We start from the raw sequence: 22,261 nt of genomic DNA, 5'->3' as shown, positions 1-22,261 counted from the left end.
CTCGCAGCATTGTTTGCCGGCTGTGTTTGCGCGTTTGTCTTCCAGACTGTAAACACGTCCATATTTCCATATCACTCCAATGTAAAGACGGGAACACGTCTGTGACCACTGGTACAGGGAGTGCTCTTTAGTATATAGTGTGAGGACGGATTATTAGCGCTGGAGGAGACGTACAGCATAGGAAATATAATTGACCAGGTCCTCTGGTTCTTGTCCCGTGAAGCAGTAATCATCCCCGAAATAACAAAACACACTGTGATTAGGAGAGTTTTCATTGCCTGTAAAGAGGCTTATATAGCTTTTTAGTGGAGCCATTCGGTTTCATCATATTTCTGGAAAACAAACTAGCGTTCCAATCATTTTTTTTTTTTTTTGACGAAGATGGTGGACCTGTTGTTGCGAACTGCAAAGCCTATAGAGAGGCCTAATTTGTGGCTTGAGCACGGCATTGGTCTCCTCAGGTTGGAGCCGCCGGCCTGAGAAGCAGTGCGTAGAATAAGTTCAGAGGTTTAATTTTTCGAGCATTTCATATTTTGAATCCACGTTGAAGAACCTCGACTTCTTGCAACTGCACTGCACGTGGCTAACTAAATTTGTCCTAGACCTGTTAGAAAGCCAATGGGGAGGACTGAACGTCCCGTGGGATGATCGCCCTAATTTTGTGGTAATCATTTTGACCCTGACCCTCTTTTAGTCAACCGCTTAGAAAAAGCAACATCGGCGTGTCTGAATATGAAGATACGTTTGCCTCTTTCGATAGAAGTTAAACTGCGTTTATTGTTGTTATGCGGTTAAATTGAATGAGAAATAGACCGGAAAAATGCCGATGCCGTCCAGGTAAGGTCGGCTGAGGCAGCAGGAAGCTTTGTTGGGCGCCCGCAAATGGATAGGAAACAGGAGTCCTATCCAGGCTTAGCTCGATAAATTGTTTCATGGACGACCTATGGAAGGTTAAAACACGTTTAACACGAGGACATGCTACGGCGCTATCTCTCGGTAGCGCCTTCGTGACACTGGAAAACGAATCACGCGTGTCGCTCTCCCGCCTTGCAGTGCATCTAAGTCCATTCACGTTTCGTGTTTATGGCTTTGGTGTCGAGTTTAGAGCCTATTAAAGTGACCTTTCGGGTAACACCTCACCGAGTCGACGAGCTGTCGCAGAATGGTGCGGTGAGTATTTTTCGTCCCTGAGGTATGGCTTTGACCAGTATCTCAGCTGCTTTTCGGTGTATTTATTGCTACAGTTGGAGAACACTGAAGCCCCTTCAGCTGAAGTGAGAGGGAAGCTGCCACAAGGTCATTATTTGTGCAAGAAACCTAATTTAAGTGTAGAAGTGCAGGGCTGTGCAGAACAAGGAATATCGATGCTTGTGGAAGCCCAAATGCTGGTCAGGCGGCAAAATTGGACTGTGACTCTAAATATTTTATAAAGTAAGTTGGTGCCAGGGACGATACAGAGACATCTTTAAAATCTTGAATTTTGAAGTTGGTTCGCATCTATTTCTTTTGACGCCGGCTGATACTTATATTCTGTTTAGTGTAGATTCCACGAAAGAGACGATCTTGCTTTCGGAAATGCTCCCGGTACAGAAATAAGGGTTAGTTAGAGTTTCGCTCCTTTATTAATAATAAGCAACTATGATTTTCCCAACTTGGAATATTCTTAATGGAAATCGGAGCTTGCATTAAGCTCTGACTAGTACGTCTGGCAGAGAGGCACTCATGAACCACATGACGGAAGCATAAATAACATGTCCTCCCCCCCCCCCCCCCCCCCCCGCCCCCAAGGTATACTGCGCACACAAAAACAAGGACGAGAAAGGTACACAACAAGCGCAGTCCTTGTTTTTGTGTGCGCAGTATACCTTGGGGGGGGGGGGGGGGGATATGTCTGTTTGACTGGCCCAGCAATGCCCTCGTTTAAATAATATGGTTACCACGAAGACGCATGACGTAAAACAGCGGAACTTGCTAAAGCAAAATATATAAGTGCAATAACATGACGTGTGTCTTTTAAAGCGTGTAAAAGTTTACACCACCACTGGTCTCAAGCATCTTCTCCCTCGGCAAGAGAAGTAACGTGATCCCTCTTGCGGCGGAAAATTTAAGCATGGGCCTTTCGCTCCAGTGGTGGCGCTCACATTCAAATGTAGGCAGGCTGAAATTCCTCAGTAAAAGCCTGCGTCGTTTTTGCATTTTCCACAAATACGACTCCATTGGCTCAAAGGCAGGCTCTGAGCACCCGCTCGAACCATGTCACGGTCGATGTACAGCATTCATTTGGATCATCACATTTCACGCCATAGAAAATGTCGTAAATAATTCAAGGTGCAGCTGCCACCATGGTCCCATCGGCATTTCAGGGGAATGTATTTCACCGTCCTCTTTCGCTTCTGTCGGGACAATACGGCTACTTTTTAAGCCTTTAGAGGGGCGACTGAAGGCAGCGCAGCGAGGTTAGCTGTAGAACGAACCGGGTGAGCTGCCGAAAACATATATCGACGGCAGGTGCTGAACGCGTTAAATATTTGGGTATTATTTCACCTCCCCGGTTCCATATGACGAGTACGGTAGCGCGTTCCTCGAATGTTCAGAGCAAAAACGATGACGAAAATAAAAGAGATCAAGAAAGTCTTAGGACATATTGTCTCGAGTTCGAGGCGCGTCTAAGGCCAACCAAACAAAGTGACCTCAACAAGGCCGCGCATTATTTTTATCTTGTTTATCTTATTTTGTTCACAATACTGTCGAGCCACATTACTCAGCGGGTATTCTAAGGGGCCACTATTAGGAAGCTGAGAAATGTACTGCCATGTCCGAAACAGTGGGACGCTGTGGTTGGTTGGTTTATGGAGCTTAACGTCCCAAACTGACTCAGGCTATGAGAGTCTTCTTAGTGGAGGCTTCCGGACACTTAGACCATTCGAGGTTCTTTAACGTGCACTGACATCGCACAGTACACGGGCGCATTGCTTTTCGTCTCCATTGAATGCCTGCTGCTGCGGCAGGTATTGGATCCCGCATCTTTTACAATGCATCTCCTTTACAACTAACGTACCTTTGATATGATGCAACTGCGCTCTTCCGAATCAACCACAAGAGCACTGGCCCATACAATGTTAAAGGAACGCGATACACAACGTGTGAGTTGTAGACCGTGCGATTGATCGAAGCCGACGGCCCCACCTCTGCCATTGGGAATGTTGCTCCGCTTTGTGAGAGAGAGTACGACGCATTTTTCTCATCTCGTTCGCTCGAAGTCGGAGGGAGGAAGCTTTATTTTGGACCCGAGTTTGCCTATTTACCTTTCTTTGCTAGCACACGAAAACAATTTTTTTTTTTTTGGCTCTTCGCGTGGGGCGCCGCTTTCCCCAAGCTGGCAGAGTTTGCCTTGGCCTCCTTCCATCCCATCGGTGGCGCCGGTGTTTCCATATAACGGCGTCATTTGTCGCTCACCTCTTTTTTATTTCTCTTTTCACCAGCACGCGCCGGGCGGAACGCACTCGCTTGTGAAGCAATTGCTTCCTCAGTGAAAAAAGGTGTGTAGAATGGGCGGATGCCTTCCTTGTAGCCGGTACAAAATGCGAAAGAAAGGCCTCCGAAAACAAAGGGATGCCGCAGCCTTTTCTGACGCGCGCGCTTTTTCCTGGCGCGCACGCACAAACACATACAAACACGCACCATACCCAAACAGATTTGTGGCTCCGGCTGTATTCTCTGATCTGCATTCGTTCTTCTTCTTTCCGTGACACCTTTACGTATGTGCGCCTATAAATGCGCGCTCATTTCACCATTCCTGCTTTAAACGAAACGCATCGCTTCGGCGGCGCGTAGTGGCCGCACGTGCTTCGCGCACTACTTTCATGGGCCGTCGTTCTTTCTTTCGCTGCCGCTCAGGAGAATCGCATTTGCTTGCGCGGGTGCGCTGTGCGTGCATAAATGGGCAATACGTTCGGTGCGCCAACGGCTGCCGTCAGCTTACGCCTCTCCCTAGTGCGCTGCTAGGGCGTCCAGCACCTTACCGTTCGTTCACTTTTACTATTTCCCTCGGCGCCGTTTCGGATGTAGATTTCTCTCTTTTTGTTTTTTCAAAGCCTCCCAAAAAATGCTGGAGCACGAACGTGTGATAGTGACGTTTTCTATACTCTCAAAGTGGGCTGTGTCGGTGTGTTTTCTTTATACGCGTACTTTAAAGAAGAGAGCGAATAGAGGAGTGGTATTTCCTCGTTTCTTCCTTCTATTTTTTCGGAGCAGTCGTTTCGCGAGGTCTTATTTCGGCTCGTTCTGCCAGGTGTTCTCGCCAGACGCTCGCCATAGGCTTTCAGCCCTCCACGTTCTCACTTTCTTGCTTTCGTAATATGTTCGCGACGATTCGCTCCTCTTTTTTTTTTTTTTTTTTTTTTTTTTTTATGCCTGTGATGTTTGTTTGAGGCAGGCTTAAGTGCTCGCTAGTCGTTAGGAGAACGCATGCGAAGAATTTCTCTGCTACTAAGAGAAAGGCGGGACGTCATAAATTGCGTACAAAACGATTTTGTGCGGTATGCGGCTCGCAAGAGGAAAGAACGGGAAAACGTCTTTCTGTTTAAGTGTAAACTATGCAGACGGGCACTCCGCCTTCAATTTCGACTGGTGCCATTTATGAAACCGTGCGAGTGCAAACGAGAGCCGCTCTAGGAGTTGTACATAATGAAAATAATAAATAACTCCTAAAGGGTGACATGTAGAGAGAGAGAGTGAGAGATAGAGAGGTGTCATGACAGAAGAAATTACTGCTTTTTTTTTTTTTCTTTGAAGTGCTGCTTGCAATATATGCCGTCTTCGATCATGTTTCCGGATCTACTAGCTTCGCATTGGTCCATATAACTGGTGTGCCCCGGAGAGCTCGAGCAATGCTTGAGTGCTGGCTTTGATGGTGAACGTCATTATTGACTTTCGGCAAAGTAAATTAGCGACCGCACTCATATTGTCAATTTTGTGACTAACGTGTGCTGTGAACTATAGCATGGCGCTGTATACGAATGACCTGTATACTGAATTTTCTCGTCGCAAATGAAAGGACCATGGAAAGAAGACAGAGTATAAATTGGTGTGTACGGATTTTCTATCCCATTTGGCGAAGAATAAAACGCCTGTCACAGTGGCACAGTTAGATCTCGGTAGTACGAACTGGCTTAATTCTAACCGCACTTCATCCGAACTGACACTGCTGCTGATGCTTGTTACATTTCGCACGTGTGAGCATTGCAGAAACTGTATTACACATGCCCGGCACATTTAATGCACACACTGTGGGTAGGGATTGTATAGTCGACGTCCCCCTTGTGTATAGCGCTCGGGCAGTGCTCATCCCGCAATAAGAACTGAAATTAAAAATCAGCCCACGATGTGCGGACAAAGTGCTCATGCTCATCTTCTCCGCAGGTCTGTGTGGATTAAACTTCCTTACAAGCATTTCTTGTAAAACGAAGAAACTGCGACGAGGTATCGATTTCTATGCAGGGGTCTACACAAGGGTGACGTCGACTGTACTTGTTGACTCCGGGAAAGCTCTGGCGGTGGCCCATGCAACATTTGATATCGAAAGTATCTGAAGACAATCACTTATGATTGCGGCGAAACTTTGACAGCAGGAGCCATTTTCTTTTGTTTTACAATGTCTCCCTATTGCTGTATTTGTTTCCACTTTGGCGTAATGTTCGTTCCTCTGACGGGTGGGCTTACTCATTGGATGCTTCTGAAGGGTAGACATGTGTGGAGGCCGATTAGATAGGTGGTAGAGGAGGCGGATAAGAAATAGAGATACGGTATATTTCATGCGTCAGTGGTAGCATTTGGAAGTTGGAGATTAGTGTAATTCTTCCGGACTTTGAAGAGAATGCAGGGTGGTGCATGTGAGTGTATATGACAAGGCTTCGCTTACCAGCTTCTGGGTAAAAAAGACTTCAAGAGAATGGAAATGGGTGGAGCGAAGCCTATACACACTTTGAAGGAGGAGTCTGAACTGTGGAGGTGGGTGGGGGGAATACTTTACTCTTTTCGATGGAGGCTTTTGAGGGCGGAGATGGGTGTAGCAATACCTTTACTTTTTGGGCGATGGCGTCTGGACTGTGAACATGGGTAGTATTAAAAACTTCGAGGACACTTTGGAGACTAAAATGATGAAATGCGAAAGCCTGAGTGCTGCATTGTGCTACGCGACTGTTGCGCATGTAGTGATGAATGCTGCAGCGAGTAAAGCGAGCGACTACTCTTCCATTGTGCGAGTGCATTTATTTAGTGGAGCCTGCTTGGCAGCGACGAGATTGCGCTCCTTGTATCTTCGCAGTTGTCCTACGTTTACTGTTGTTTAGTTGATTTTACTGGGTGCCCGGCAATAATTAGATTATAATTACACAAATGTCACTAATGAGCAATTTTTAACTAATCAGTCATTAACTTGTAATTATTAATGCATAAGTAATTAGCAATTATTGCTTTACCCAGACATCAATTAATAATGAATTACAGATTAGTTGACCGTAATTATAATTAGTTATTAGCTTTTGTTTATTATTTATTAGTCATAATTATTATTTGCTCATTGATTGCCATATGGCCATATAAAGCACGCATTCGCGCCTACTGTGGTGGCGCTATGTGGTTGGTCGAGACCTACATGATGTCATCCCGTCTCGATCCATTCACAGCCACCGCAAAAGCGTAACACTTTTGCTGACGACAACGATGAGCCAATAAAAGCTTTCGCCTTCATATTTCCTTTTTTGGATGGAGGCTGGATAGGCGGAGACTGCGGATAGATAGGCGGAGTGAAGCCTTTATTCTTTGCCGTGTATGCTTCTGGAAGGTGAAGATGGATGAAGTGAAACTTTTACTCTTGTGTGAGTGGGCTTTTGAAGGGTGGAATAAGTGGAGATGGAGAGTGGAGGCGAGTTTTAAAGTAGATGGTGCACTCTTCTCATCGTCTTCTTAGGGATGCAGGCCTTCTGGAGCTCGGAAGTAGTTGGCATGTTTCAAGTAAGGTGGCTTCACATATTGTTCAAAATGTTGACGGCGGTATATTTCGCAGAATCGCATTAAAACTAGATTATGACTCCAGAACCGAAATCTTACAGCAGAATATATAATTGTAAAGTAATAAATAACGTCTTACGAAGCGTCTGGTTTCTTTATAATTCTTTTATAAGTTTTAACAATACTGCAATGATTCGAATTTGATATGTGCGCCAGCCGTAGAGTATACTTACTGTGCAGCAGTGTTGCGCTTTGACAACCATAGGATTTATTGCTACGGCACACTCGAGATTGGGAACTAAAAAAATAAAAAAAAACGGAGTGCAGAGTTTTATTGCTAGTACTTTTTGGCATTGAAAACAGCGCGTAGTACAGAAAAAAAAGTTCGAATTGATAATTTTAGCTGGTTAGTGCCTTCTTCAGCGAGATCTCTTGAGCTGCACACCCTGCTGTCAGTAGCCAAAGGGCGTCTTTCAAGTCAACGTACGACGGAGGCTGCCTTAAAGATGGCGTTGAGAGGGGCCCACGCACTCCTGTAGCGGAGCGCATTATCTTTACTTGGCTGGTACTTGCTCCACTGAACCTACCGCATTAAGGAGCTCAGGTGAACTGCTGTCACTGCGAAGGAGCATCTGTAGTGAACCACTAGACTTGAATAAGTTAAAAAGTAAACAACGCGTTAGTTGACAAAAGCTGATAGCTTGTTGCAGCCTATTTCTTCAACGAAACTACTTCCAAGGATAGTGTCGAAGGCAAGAGAAGCCTAACCCTATCACATAAAAATAGGCTTTTTGATGTATTAAGATGGATTCTGCAGCACCACAATATCACTATTGGAAGACACGAGAAAAAGATATCAGTGATGTGAACGATTGTGCTAGATAGCTACTTAATGGTAATTACCTTTTTAAGTATTATGGTTTTAGGTGCGGGGTTGTGTGAGAGGCTCGTAGACACGTTTTGAATATCAGTACTTGGAATGAAAAAAAAATGCTAATTTCTTCGACGCTGTGTCTAGGTGGCGTGAACAGCAAGTTTCTGTAGCGAGCCGCCATAAAATCCCATCATGATTCGCTTGTTTCCCTAGCAGCCGTGGCACCAGCTATTGTCAGCGCACCGAAGCACCAAGTGGGACGAAGGCATGCACGTCACCTATAGCGAAGTAGGCATTGTCAGAGGAGGAGGAATGGAGAGGGCACCGTCACAGAACCGGAAAGAGTGCAGAGTGCACCGCACTACCGGTCGCGGGTGGCGCATTCCGCGAATCGAGCTTTCGCCCTCACAGACGTGCGCAGTGCTAAGTGTGTGTGCTGAATTTTGTCGACCGTGCGTTTCATCTTCGCGAGATATCAAGATTTTATTGAGCCTTAGACCCAAGAAAAATCCCGTTTTCAAGATTCTGGAAACTGATATGGGAATTGATAACGACCGGCTACAAATCTCTATTATAAACAGGCACTTAACTGCAATGGGTAACAGGTTAATTGTCAAAAGTAGATCACTAACTGACTAGTTAACAGGACATCGTTTTGGGATATCTCTCAATACTGATATTGTGGTGCGGCAGAAGCCGCATTAATACCGCAAAACGCCTATTTTGGAAATTAGTGACGGGCTTTCCTGAAAAACATGACACACATGCTAGGACGTATGTGAAATTGCAGGTTTAATTTCGAGACGGTTAGCGGTAATTCTTGCTCCTGCTGCCGTTCTACTACCAAATGCTCATCGTCGGGGATGCAGTTTAGTGGAGTGATAACTGAGAAAACTTGTCTCGCATTATGTTTGCCCTAAACTAGGCCCAAAAGTTTCGCTATTCGCGGATAATCTCTAGAGCTTCGCTTGCAAACCCAGACGACCGCCTCTCCGAGCATCCCTCGCTAATTTGCCACTTTATGGCTAACTTCCTTCCACGGTTCATCGCCTCCACCCGCATATAAAGACTTAGCGTAGAATCTGAAAAGAGGCAATAAAAATAAAGGAGACCCAGACTCCAGACAGAGACTGTCACGCAAAACTCGCCACTTGCGTGACTAAGCCAAGCCGACAAGTCTGAGCGAACTATATTTTTAATTCTCTATATCTCGCTGTTTATAGAAAATTGCAGCAAACCTTTTCGGAGGGTGACTTGGAGACTTTCAAGTCATGTCAAGCGTCCTTTGTCTCAGAGCAAAAGAGTTGAAAAACTCGCTCCTTAAAGTACAGGGCGAAGTGATTATCTTTCAGCCACATGAGGTGTAAAAATAGAATAAAATGTTCTTAAAACTAGCGACGGCGCAGAGTCTGCATCTTCGTGATTGTCTTCAGACTCCACTGGGGTTTCCGAAGCTTTCTTTTCTGGAGACTCGTCCCATGTCCTTGCTTGAACGCACGCAGGCACGGCAATGGCGCAACACTGGCTGCAATTACGGTGACGTCTACATGCTGGGGCGCCGTTGCGCTCCTCAATTTATCTTCAGTTCGCAATCGCGCCTGTCTCGGCTCCCTCGGGTCCTTTGTCTTCCCCACGACTCGCTTTCCTCCTTGGTGCGCCTAGCTCTCGCTTGTGTTGTTGCATTTGCGACACAACGGCCAGCGGCGAGGAGACGCCGAAGGAGAAAACGGCGGCGCTGACAACCAGGAATCGCACAAGTCGCCGGCGTTAAGTGAGTTCTAGTTAGGGGCGAAATCCTAGCTCTAGCAGGAACTCGACAGTCGGCCCGCTATGTGAGCGTGTCACGATTTGGCGCGTTCATTGCTTTACGCGGTTCTTCGTAGCAGTCGTAAGTCCCGGTTGAAAAGCTGTCTTAAATTAGGTGAAAACATTATATCCACTTTGCTGCGTCGTGCTTGTCTTCCAGCCTTGGCGAGGAAATGGCCGGAAGCAACGAGGGAGTGATATTGGCTCATGCAACATGAGATTCATTCATGAAATATCTCATCACCTCCCATCATTATGGGTATACTTACTCAAGTTCGTGCAGGAGAACGGAACATGACACGACGTATTTCGTGCTGTCTCTGTCCTCTATTGACGAGACTTGTAATATTTGTGCAGGTTTCGTTGGTTCCCATTTTTCTTTCTATTTTTTTTTTACGGCTCGTAATCCCGAACGTGCCTGAAATACAGCGCTCGGCTCGGTATTTCTGGAGCAATTTGTTAAAAGGATACCCGAGACGGTCTTCGTTGTCGGAACACTTGGCGAAATTTGTGGCCGCCTAGCTCCTCGACGACCGCCTCCGAGAAGCACGGTGGGATTGCATTGCGACACGGCTCTCGTCTTTCGCTTTGGGCCAGCCGCACGATCTCATTCCGCTGGATCCGGGAAATCCGCACTAGTGATAAATCTGGCTTTTTGTTGCTGAAAGCTGGCGGAAACGTTAAAAGGAAATAAAAAGGCTGTAAGGTAACAGTGAGCAAGGGTGGCCCGTGTCATCGTCACCCTGGAATTGCAGGCTGTGCGGCCATGTTTTCCCGCCGCAAAAATCCTTTTCGGCGCCAGTTTTTGGGAGCTCAGCATCGCCTTGAGTGTAAGTGGGTTCTCAATCTGGAAGGTGCTCAGCCACGGCTAAGCAATATGGTCTACCTCGCTTGCGAAAGTTAGGTTTCGTACCATTTTGGCGTCTCACTTGCTGCACGCGGAAAAGTTATGCCGGCTTAGTGCCTCCGCTATGGCTATGGGTGCCCGCTGTTTTCTATACGGCCGAAAAATAGAATCAAAATAGCATGCTAGCCCAAGGAAGGGTAAGAAGGGAGAATTATTCACAGACAGTATGCCCCTTATACCCTATAAGTCGTCGTTTTCAGAATAGCAAGAGACGCCAACTTAAATGTGGCTTTGCTATCTGTGCCGGCGTTGTTGGATGTCTCGGAGCCAAAAACCGATGCATTCAATAGATAACCATGGGAATATTTTTGAGTTGTATAAGGCCGAAATAAAAGCGACATGCGGGTTATGTAGGTCAGATGATTGAGACAAAGCAGACAGTTTAGAAGCGGGACGGGTGCATGCCAGTCTGTTTCTTTCACTTCGTGGTTGTTTCCGGAACGCAAGTTCCAAGAAGCTGCGCTGCGGGATGCCTTCTATTACACCTTCTCCTCACCTTCATGTTCCTGTCATGCTATAAACAAAATTGCCGTATTTGCCATAGAGAGACATGCTGATTTACTTGTGACACACAATTCGGCGCACATTCATGAACCCGACGCCCACGCCGCTGAATTTACCCGAGCAACGAAAAGAGGCACTGCGCTTACAAGTAGAGAGCTCGACACTTGCATAGACTGATGTGACCTTCATTTCGCACGGGAACAGCGAGGCCCGGCTGGTTGCTGTGACTTTTTACTTGCTATGGGAGTGGGGGCACGAGAGTTATTTTCTGGTTCTTCTGATGAGATAAGTGCTGAGCGCTCTGTGCAGCGTGAGCGCGGGAGGTGGCTGTTGTAAGAGAGGAGACAGGTTACTTGAGAGCATGGATCATACGGGCGGGGAGGGGAGGGGGGGGGGGGGGTTCAGGTGGCAGCCCTGTCGAGAGCTGCATACAGTGTCAAGGAAGTCCAGGAGGTATCGAAGGAGTTGGAGCAGATACTCAGACGGAAAGACGTGACCTCAGGTAAACCAATATGGCGGTACCTTGAGACTGGAACCTGTACTATGCTGTCTCGTAAGCAGTACGGTTCCAGACAGGTGCAGAAAAAACTCGGCAGATGTTATCTCTGTTAAATCGATTATATTGTGATAGTATGGGAAGCTTCAAGTTTCAGCTGCACATGTGACGTCATATGGGAGCCGCTGCGTCAAATGGCTGATGTTTAACCATGGTTTCTTTGATCAGCTGCGGTGTAACTGCACACTTAATCACAGAGGCCACGGATTTGTGGTGCCATCAGATTGGTGCCACATATTGGCGGTTGCATCAAATGGCGCGTTTTACCCTTCTTAAACGTGCCTTTAATGAGCTCAGATTTTAAAAGGCACGGCGACTTAACGCGAGTACACGGTTTCGAATCCCGCCGGGTGGAATCAGCAGTGACGTTTTGTAGCGAAAGCTATACTAGGCTAGTAGAACCGCATTTCGCGGAACCGGGCAGAGGCCCCTACTGCGCATGCGCTATTACCATGGCAACTAGAGGCGCCCTTCCACAGGTGTTCCACCGCTGCGCTCACTACAGAGATTAAGAGGAGCGTAGCGGCATCCCAGCAGATGCGCGCGCCGCCTCGAATAGCTAACCGAGTGTGGCAGGACAGCGTCTGCCGGCACTGCATGCGCGGGGCATAAGAGTAGATTCCGCCTAGAACGCCGGTAAACTTTGATGCTTTCAGCGAAACACTGGTTGTGCTCGATGCAACGCTAGGTCTCCTGCAGCCAAAGCTTTCGCTGCACATTCGGTTCAACAGCGTTAAGCCCTTCTAATTTTATTGAAAGTTTGAAAGCACTACAATATGTCACGACCAGTGAATGGTCTGCCATAGGCTTCACCCTTCTCTATTTTAGCTGGGGAACTTGAAAGACCGGTCGGGGAGACTCACGTGTTCGAGCCGCTATAGCGGACATAGTTTGAATTACCCGCGCGAACAGCTTAGCCACTCAGAGCAACGGCACAAACAAGATGGCACAAAATTCTTCGTCAGGGATGGGAAGCGTGTTTTTGAAATACAACTGGTCCTCGCTTGAACCCGTTCCGCCGCTTCTCCTTTAATCGAGACGACACGCCCTGGCACACAGGTAGGATAATATTTTCATGGTCTTCATTTTGGCAGGATGTAAGAAACGGACGCGGCGCGTCATTAAAAGGGGCACACTCAGTGCTATCTGCAACCATGCAGAAGATATAGCTGTTCGGTTGCTTTGAAAAAAAAAAAGAAAGCAATGCCACATGATTCTAGAGGTAAGCACCACCACCGGTCAGCTGGCAGGTGAGAGTGGGTGATCGCATGTCTTCGGGACGCCATTGCCGTGACCTACCTGCTGTAGCACAGTCGTAGAGTCCGGTTAATAATTTTTATTTCTTTCGTATGCCTCTCTAATTTACCTTAATATGTAAGATCTCGCTCTCTGTACATGATCTCTGGCTCTCTGCGTGTGACCGGATGTAGGAAGTGCACTATTAAGTTTTTTTTAAGGCGAAAACCTTTTTAGGCTCACGGAAAGATCCCGTACGCGAGAGTTGTGTGCGGGAATAGTGCGCGAGATCTGTCAGTGCCTTGGATGTGCGCGCGAGATTCCGCGAGAGGTGTTCTCCTTATCTTGCGTTTCTGCCATCTGCAATCCCACACATGAACACGCACTAAGGAACGCCACGTGACAGGAGCTATGGTGCCCCTGCCAAAATTGCACTTGCCGGAGAAAGTGTGACGGATACTGCGCCGTTATTTTCCTGTAAACGAATTATAAATATATGTAGCATTGAAACGTAAGGACGAATAGCATTTTTATTGAATGTCTGGCTCCTCCTGTAGTTCCAGGCCCTGGGACGGTAGGTCAAAACCGCTTGCGGCGGGAGCCAGCCAGCCACCGAATTGCTATCTGTTGTAGGCCGTCATTGCACCCGCCACCGCTTCGGTGGTGGTGGACGACGGCCGTTGTTGCGGCGCGCGTCATTCTCTCTCTCCTCCTTCTTGTCTATTTTCTCTTTTGTCCGCACGAGGCCACAGAGGTGCCTCAGGTATACAGGGCCAGTAGCAGGCCCGTGTATTTTCTTTTCCTTCTTCCTATAGCCACAACAACAACTTCAAGCAGCAGCAACCTGCGTGGAAATGCGGGCTCCAATGCTCTCCTGATAAATCTGACATCATCCACATACATGGATACCACTATACATCACCAGGCAATCTTAGCATCCCCCTGCATGGGGTCCCAATCCGGGAAGGGGCACTCATACAGATCCTTGGTCTCTGGCTCCAAAGGGATAGAAAAGTAGACCACGTGCTCCACCTCCACAAGACTAGAATACAGCAGATCTCTAAAATGATCCGCCGGGTGGCCAGCCAAAGAAAATGCATGCGGGAAGAAGACACGATCCGTCTTATGCAGGCGCTGGTCATCAGTAGCCTCTCCTATGGACTACCTTACCTCACCGTGCTCCGAAGAGATCTCAACAAAGTAAATGCAATGATACGTGAAGATTACAAGAACGCGCTAGGCCTTCCACCATACACCTTCAACGTCAGATTCGAAGCTCTTGGACTGCACAACACATTGAAGAGGTTCAAGAGGCTGTTCTCCTGACCCAGAGGGAACGCCTTCTGTCAAATGAGACATGCCGGCTCATTCTCGAGCGCGTTGCTATCCTTCGGACCTACAAACTATCCAGTCAATGACTAACATTCCTGTTTCGTACCGGGCAAGAGTGTATGTGGCCCCGCTCCCAAAGAACATGTCTCCAGTCCACAACGAAGACAGAAGACACGCCCGAGTGAATTATCTTAAGCGTGCCCATCCGCAGTCCGTAAACGCAGTCCGAAAACTGTCTATGTGGATGCCGCTCTATACGAGCATACATCGAACGCAGCAGCTGCCGTGGTGGTGTCTCTTCTTACACAGAAGTCTCCAGCATGTCCATCCCGCACTGTACTATCACATAAGTGGAAGTGGCGGTGATCGTGCTGGCCATTGCCTATGGAGACGCGACCAATCGAGAGCTTCGCGTAATCATTGACTCACAAGTGGCGTGTCGGCTCTTTCTTGCAGGCATAATACCTAAAAAATTATCTCGCTCCACAACTAACCCCTTGGTTGTAAATTCACTGCTCAAACATCAGATCACTTGGGTTCCGGGGCACTCCGGGTTGCAAGGTAATGAGGTCGCGGGTAGGCTAACTCGAAGTCACACAAACCGAGCGGCCCACCATCACCAATCTCACAACTACCATTCCTGTCTCCGCGGCTTACGGCGCGCGACTTAACTACTTACGAGAACAACGTAGGATTTATCCCCCTCCACACAAGTGGCTAAATGCACAGAAAACGCGGGAATGGAGACAGCTCCAAATCAACACTTACCCCAACCTACATCAATACAAGATAATTTTCCCAGAACACTACACAGACATATGCCCTTGGTGCAACGACCAGCCCACCGCCCTACCCCGTCACATGGGGGTGCACAGGCCCCAAACATGAGACATAAACATGCACCATTCGGAGGCGCAGTGGGAGGCCTCTCTGCTATGCTCTGATCTAGAGACCCAGCGTAGACTGGTAACTCAGGCAAGAGCCGCAGCTCGGGCTACTGTGGTCTTGAAATGAAGACTCTACTCGCTGCCTCCCCCCCCCCCGCCCTTCCACTTTTTTCTTTTTCTTTTTGAAATAAAGTTCTCGCTCTCTCTCTCTCTCTCCTTATTCTCTGCTCTGAAACAGGCAAAACCTGGACACAACACTGCTGTCGCTTTTGACACCTCTTTGATCACTTTCGGACGAGATGAGACTGACGTGTTAAATCCAGGAAATCGTCTGAGAGACCGTGATAAATCTGAGAATGGTATCTTAACCTATCTGCACTAGTGCTCCGAGAATGGCAGAATATTATTGTCGCTGTGCATGTGATAAGTTATGACGCCCGAGACAAGAGCTTTGGCGCTTTGTAAGCGCTAGGGAACGAAGAACAAGTTTGATGATGTTTACGAAGGTGTCGTAAGTAAGTTCTCAGCTGCAGAGTGACATCGTCAAAAGCAACATTGATTCATATTTGTCAGGTTTCCTAGGCTTAGGTTAACTTACCTTTAAGAGCTCAATGCCTAAAAAAAAACTGAAGGAACTAGTGGAGGTGGGCCATATGCTTGGAATGTCCAGAGCCGAATTGTGAAAATAAGTGGGTGGTAAGGAAAATGGATGCCAACAAAGAAAGAGATAAGCCTCGGCAAATTAATGCTCATGCAGTAAACAAGCAGCCGAGCGAGATAAATAAGGATAAGATAATTAAATAAAGCATTCTCGCAATGGACAGTTACCATGTGTTCTAGAACCGTAGCTTGGTACCCAGCTGTTATGACATCTGTAATCGCGCTCTGTCAAGACCATCTCATTTAGTGCAAAAGACAAGACAAAAATAAGTTATACTGTCCTTTGCGCTATGTAAGATAAATATGATACCATAATATCTAGTAGCGAACGTTAAATTTTTGGTTGCACGCGCATACTTATGAACACGTGGTTTGAGCTACAGAACACTTTAACCGAGAAAGGCCGAGTTAAAATATCAAGCACAACACGAGATAGACGCAAAAAACAACAACAAACAAACAGATACGCATCCGAAAAGAAACCTCCAGTGCGACAGAAATCTAAAAAAATATAGTGCAGCACAAGGACTAAGTAAGGCAAATTCGGGAGTATATATAAAAGACAAAACACTACACCTGACGTTCTGGTTTTTACCGTAGAGTGATGCCACTATGTAGAAAACCGCAGTGTGTTAAAGTGCATTTACTTTGGGGAGTCGAAGTTACCTATAGCACTCGTGGTTGCAAATGACTCGAAGCTCGTGAGGGGCCCTCTGGCATTTTTGTCACGCAACAGAACTACGGATCGCAACATTTGTACAGGCATGCATCTAGATAAAAATGATAACGTCTACACTAGTTCTCGACAACAGGTGCTGCTAGAAAGCAGAGTTATAATGCACAAAGCCTCGCTAATAGAAGCTTAGTGGTGTGCATTTCCTTTTGCTCCTTGCAATATTTCGCAGACACCGTTTGCCACTTTCGTGCAGCTGATAGTTTTGAAATATGCAGAGTATTTCAATTATGATTTCAGTGAGTAAGCGCATGAAACTCAGTGCGAGTTGAGTTTGTTAACAGTATATTCAATTCAATTTTACTTTTCAGAAAGCTTCAGAAGGGTCACCTGAGCTAAAAGCTGTCATGTCAGCTTGACAAGGCCCAGGTGCCCGATGTACAATATTTTTAAAAAGAAAAATTATGTCACAAATTTCGGCAAAATACGTTAAGCATTCGATTCTACTCGAATAAAAGCACGCTCCGTACGCATAATGTGTAATAAAAATGGAGAAACGTTCCCCGATTACCACTTCGAAGAGCGAAAGTTTCGGAGTGTTAAGTGATTTCCTCTCTTTCCGAGGTAAAATGACATCCGGCTGGTGAATAAGTGACTCGATCCTTTTGTAAAAGTTTATAATCATCTATATTCGGCCTCAACTGCATTAGGTGCTTGGCCGAAATACCAGTCTGCAGGCTAGCATTACATCCTCCAATAGGCTTGACTGGCATCACGCGCATGATTGTGATCATTTTGTCTTGTTTGCGATAGCACAGAATCAGGAGAAGACATAATCTGCCGAAGCGGGCCCATGTGTTCTCCGCGTCCATCTAAAGGAATTTTTTCTGGCCTATCGGTAGCAGTGGGTAGTCAGCGGCGGGTAGCACACATGCCGACAGGAGTGCAACATGGTGTAGGAAGGTGACTGGGGCACAGGGTGCACAGCGTGCAGAGAGGATGAGTCACCAACTCGAACCAGGGAGCAGTATGGGGGAAGAACTGAATTTCGCTCCTCAGTGCCGGAGTTGACTTGTGCCGTTAGGTCACGATTGGGTCGAGACCAAACATAAGGCGCGATCAACACCTACGTGTGGTTTGTTGCTGTTGAAAAAATTTTTTTTGCCAAAAAGGAAAAGAGGAGATGAAGCACTTCGGGTGGAATCCTTATTTCAGAATCCCAATGGCCATCCGTGTAGCTCTGGCCTGGGACACTATTTCTTTTCTGCGTCTCCAAATCTGAGCTGAGTAGTGTAGTCTTCCACTGTCGCTCGGAATTGTGTATATCTAGGCCTGGAGGTTTGTCGCCGGAGCATCCCCAAGTGGTTTGGTATGTGGTGGGGTCTCGCCGCACCACGGGAAGACACCGTCGTACTGGTTCGGAAAGATAACATATAACTCATGCAAGTTCCGGCGTGCTAGCTCCAGGATCGTGGTAGGGTCATCCCAAAGTGACAATGAAAAACGTCTAGCGCTCATCGTAGACATCACCACGAATGTGCAACCGGAATGCGTTCTTTTTAGTTAGCACGACGCACGTAAATTAATTTAACGAAGGCGTAAGAGAGACTGCGACGCTTTGTGCAGGCTTGCAGGTTTGTGTTCACTGGTGCGCTAACGCCCACACGGAGCCCGAGATGAACAATATAGCCACGACGTTGCATGCAAATATGTTGCAACAGAATTGTTATGTAGCCTATAAACAGATGATGCCACTCACGGCATATCTCGTCGGTTGTGTCCCCGCAGTCATCGTAGCCGTCACAGTGCCAGGACTTTGGAACGCAGCGTCCGTTGTCGCATTCGAACTCATCATGGGTGCAGTTGCGAGGTGCTGTGAAGAGAATAGAAAAAAAAAGAGCAACGCTAGAATCACTTTCTGGAAACGTTGTAAAAATACTAGTACCAGGGTAAAAGCTGCGTAATGCTGCCGTTGGCATCGAAGGCTACTGATGGCAACAACTGAAGCTACATTTTTATTTATTTATCAGTGCCAACACGTAAAATGTTTAATGTTTCGCTAGCACAATGTATTCTGCCGCATTCGGTTATCATACTAATAATATACTGAGGTCAAATGCGAGCCCACTCACCGCAGTCTGCTTCGTCGCTGCCGTCTGTGCAGTCCTTGTTACCGTCGCACCACTGGGGCTTGGAGATGCAACGACCATTCTGACACAGTGCCTCTTCCGGTTGACAAATGGGTGCTGCGAGAGAGGACCAGCTAGTGAGAAGACGCATTAGGCCAGACATCGGCAGCGGATATGCTTTACTTACGCTGTTGAAGAAGAAAAGAGACATCCTATTATTATTACACATGACTGCCGAGATAACAGGTCCAATGCGCGAGCGAACAGGCAGGGTTTGCAGTACGCTGCTTTAAAGGACTAGAGAAGAATAGTTCATGTTATACTCTTTCTCGTTAGTGCGTTTAACTTGCACAGCTGTTCGTGCTTTTGTAATTTCCAGTCAAATGAATGTCAAATGAATGGAGTACATTAAGACCTATGAGAAGCGCGCTCAGAGGACTTCTCTACGCCGGTGATATCACAGTCGAAGAAAGCTACAGAACTTCGTCAAAAACACTACAAAATATCCTGTAATTCTGTCGTAACCATCAGATTTTTCTGTACTTCTCTAGTACTTTTCTGTTGTTCTGTAGTTTTTCTGCAGTATATTTCTGTTGTCTGTAGTTCTGTAGCACTTTTCTGTTGTAACTACAGAGATTTCTGATGTTACGACAGAATGTTCTGTTGTCACAACAGGCTTCCCGTCAAAAACCGTACAGAAATTCTGTCGTAACATGAGAAAATGTTCTGTAGTTTTTTCCGACTGGGGTCGCACGTCAGAGAGATGCGGCGCGAATAATAGGCGGCCATGTGATGTGTTACAACAATGCCGCCGCTCAGGTCTGTAGCGAGCTGTTAACATGTTCGATGTGAAACATCGTCTTGAAAAAGCGTCCACCTCTATTACTTAATCAATCAACAGTGGACTTTTTTTCATATTCGCATGGTGAAACTCACAAGACAATTGCGTCCTTTCTTACAACAGAAAGCTCAAAAGATAAATCTTTTTAATTGGATGCAAATTCGGTGAACCGCAAAAAGAGAAAGAGAGTGATGAAGTCTAAATGGCAGACGCATGAAGCATCAAAAGGAGGACGATTTGTATCGCTCTGCCGCAGCTTAAACCTTCTCTTGGTTGTAAAGCCGAGCACTGATTATGTGGCGCCTTTTGACGTATGGGATGGCTTTCACTGGCGAATAGCCAAAAACGTTCCACAGCTGCTGCGAAGTAACCCAATGAAAGTCTTTAGAGGTCAGGCAAAAAAGTCGTGCTTTTTTTCTCTTGCGAAGTCAGAAACCCTTAGACACAGTTTTTAAATGTGATGCCTCAGAAGCTGAGCACTAAACTTGTGAACATCACCATCCTTTGAGACTGGTGGTAAGAAGGGAGTCGAGCGGAAGTTGAGACGATTCCTTATTACTCGATTAGGCTAGGGCTGCCCTTGCTTCTGTGGTTGTTGGAACTACCGTGGTTGGGACATAGCTTGTGCGGCTAAAACGTTTTATGGCGCACGTCCCGCCCTTGTGAAGCGTAACCCCGCTGAAGACACGTCATCCGACTCCGCAGTATACGACATCTCTACCCTGCATTTCTATTGTACTGCAATCATTGGCGCGCGTTCATTAGCCATCACGTGACCACCTTTTCAGTGCTACCAAGACCTCGCGCTTCGTGCAGTCTTTGCAGCCGTCAATGAGTGGGTTGCGTTGTGCCAAGACGGCAACAAGCGCTTCGAAACACCTAGCGGGCATTAACGTAGCGGGAGTTGGCAGCTTGCAAACGTGCACCGGTTCGAATAACGCTGGCTGTAGCTGGCTGCAGCTGTTTGCGAAGAAAAGCTGCAAAAGTTGCCGAGGCGAGAGGTTCAAGGTATGCGAACCTCTGCAGACGAAAGTTCGCGCCACAGCTGCCTTTTGAATGAAATCTGGTTTTTAGATTTAGGCGCAAACGCTTAGGAGTTTGCATTTACGCGGCCGTACTATATAAGTAACGTCGGTAAATTAACACAATATTACATATAAAGATTATGTGGTAATGACCTGTTGAAACAGAATTGCATATGCCTAAAATTTGACTTTCATTCATAACGACCGTTTTTGTTTGCACGGCACACGGCGTTATTGGCGCTAAACATTATTAGTAATACGTTTATGAGGAAGCGCTATATGTTTAGCTCTCACTAAAAAAGTGATTTGAATATAGGCGGGTAAGCAGAAATTCGCTACGTAGAACGGGGCCTGCATAAGGTGAATCAGTATTTAAATATCGCAATATTTGATTCCTTCCTAATAGAACTGCTGTAACTCTGCACTCACAAGACTGTGCCCGGGCGTGCGCTCATTATTTCGTGCACTTGCAAGTTTCGTTCATTAATTTAGAGATAATGTCAGCGCACGTTAAAGATCCCCAGGTGGTCGAAATTGCTCCGCAGCCCTCCACTACGGCTCCCCTTTCTCTCTTTCCACTTTCACTCCCACCTTCATCCTTTCCCTTACGGCGCGGTTCAGGTGTCCACATAGCAAGTGTGACAGATACTGCGCCTTTCCCTTCCTGTGAACCAAGTATTATTATTATTAAGTATTCAAAAGACCTTTATCAATATTTCTTAAACTGCCTTACCGGCATTTTTATAGATGTAGCGAAATCGAGATGTTGAAATCTAACATTTTCCGACTGGAGTACTACCTGCACACGAAGTCATTAAATGTTAAGCCGCCTGCGCGCGCCGGGCTGAAAATCCGAGAATCCTCCACAATGTACCCCTCGATTATGAAGTTCTTAATTTTGAAAAAGAGCCTCAAGAGGGATTACAGCTGCAACGATAAAAACGGAAAATGACGGTAGGAATTTGCTGAATTGAACGGGAAATGCTCAAAAAGAGTACCGTAAGGAAACCTGCGTTTGTCCAAAAAGAGAGTGGTGAGCCGATGTCATACTGTATCCCTTTAGACGTGAAAGTCTCTGCAATCCTATTGTAAATGATTGTTTTCAGGGAACGCGACGCTACACACAACTTTTTCTCAGACAGAATGTTCTTCGTTTCTCTTAAAAACATAACAATATGCTCTTCTTGGACTGCAGAAAAGCTGCTAAAATATCTTAATTAGAAACAGGCCTACTGTACTTTTCAACATTTTAAATAAACATGCGATGTCCTTGAAAGGTGCTGCGATGAAATTTGCAGCTGAATGTCGAGCCTGCAAATGGAGCAGGTTACAAAGAATGAGGCTTGTAGGTTTGGTTGGTCTTTCACTGCACAGTGAAAACTCGCATCTTTTTAGGGCAATTCATCTACGTGCACGTGTCTTGAAGCACTCATCCTTGTGATACACTGACGCGTCAGATGAGATACATCGCAGGGAATCTAACCAGTAAACAATTCGCGATATGTAATGTCCACCACGCCGTTTGTCAGTGTCGCGTTGATTTGGAAGTAGCTGCCAAGTGAGAAAACAAACAAACAAACAAACAAACAAACAAACAAACAAACAAACAAACAAACAAACAAACAAACAAAAAAAGAACAACGACGAAGTGATGAGGCCAGCAATGGCGTTACGATGAGTGGAACAGCAGGAAGCGATGGGAAGAGGGCGAACGCTAACTTAAAATTTTCGACAACTTGACTTCCGCGCAGCAGATTATAGTTGACGTGGTTCACGTGAATGTGTTTCTTAAAATGTAATGCATACTACACGTTCTTATC

The 22,261-nt window shown here is 46.4% G+C and overlaps 1 protein-coding gene across 1 annotated transcript in view; it reads right to left on the bottom strand.

The window, feature by feature from the left end:
* The window catches only part of Lrp4 (LDL receptor related protein 4), a 193,005-nt gene that overhangs the window by 135,791 nt on the left and 34,953 nt on the right, over window positions 1-22,261 (bottom strand). Inside the window, exons 2-3 of the mRNA XM_084602336.1 lie at window positions 18,579-18,692; window positions 18,206-18,319 (exon numbers count right to left, since the gene is read on the bottom strand). Of these exons, the coding sequence (XP_084458462.1) occupies window positions 18,206-18,319; window positions 18,579-18,692 (228 nt within the window). The remainder of the gene's footprint in view (window positions 1-18,205; window positions 18,320-18,578; window positions 18,693-22,261) is intronic.

This window comes from Amblyomma maculatum, chromosome 4 (genome assembly GCF_055883805.1).
Source record: "Amblyomma maculatum isolate TAMU_Amacu chromosome 4, ASM5588380v1, whole genome shotgun sequence".
In the NCBI taxonomy this organism is placed as follows: Eukaryota; Metazoa; Arthropoda; class Arachnida; order Ixodida; family Ixodidae; genus Amblyomma; species Amblyomma maculatum.
Note: the sequence above shows the minus strand (reverse complement) of the source record. Positions and strands in the feature narration are given on the sequence as shown.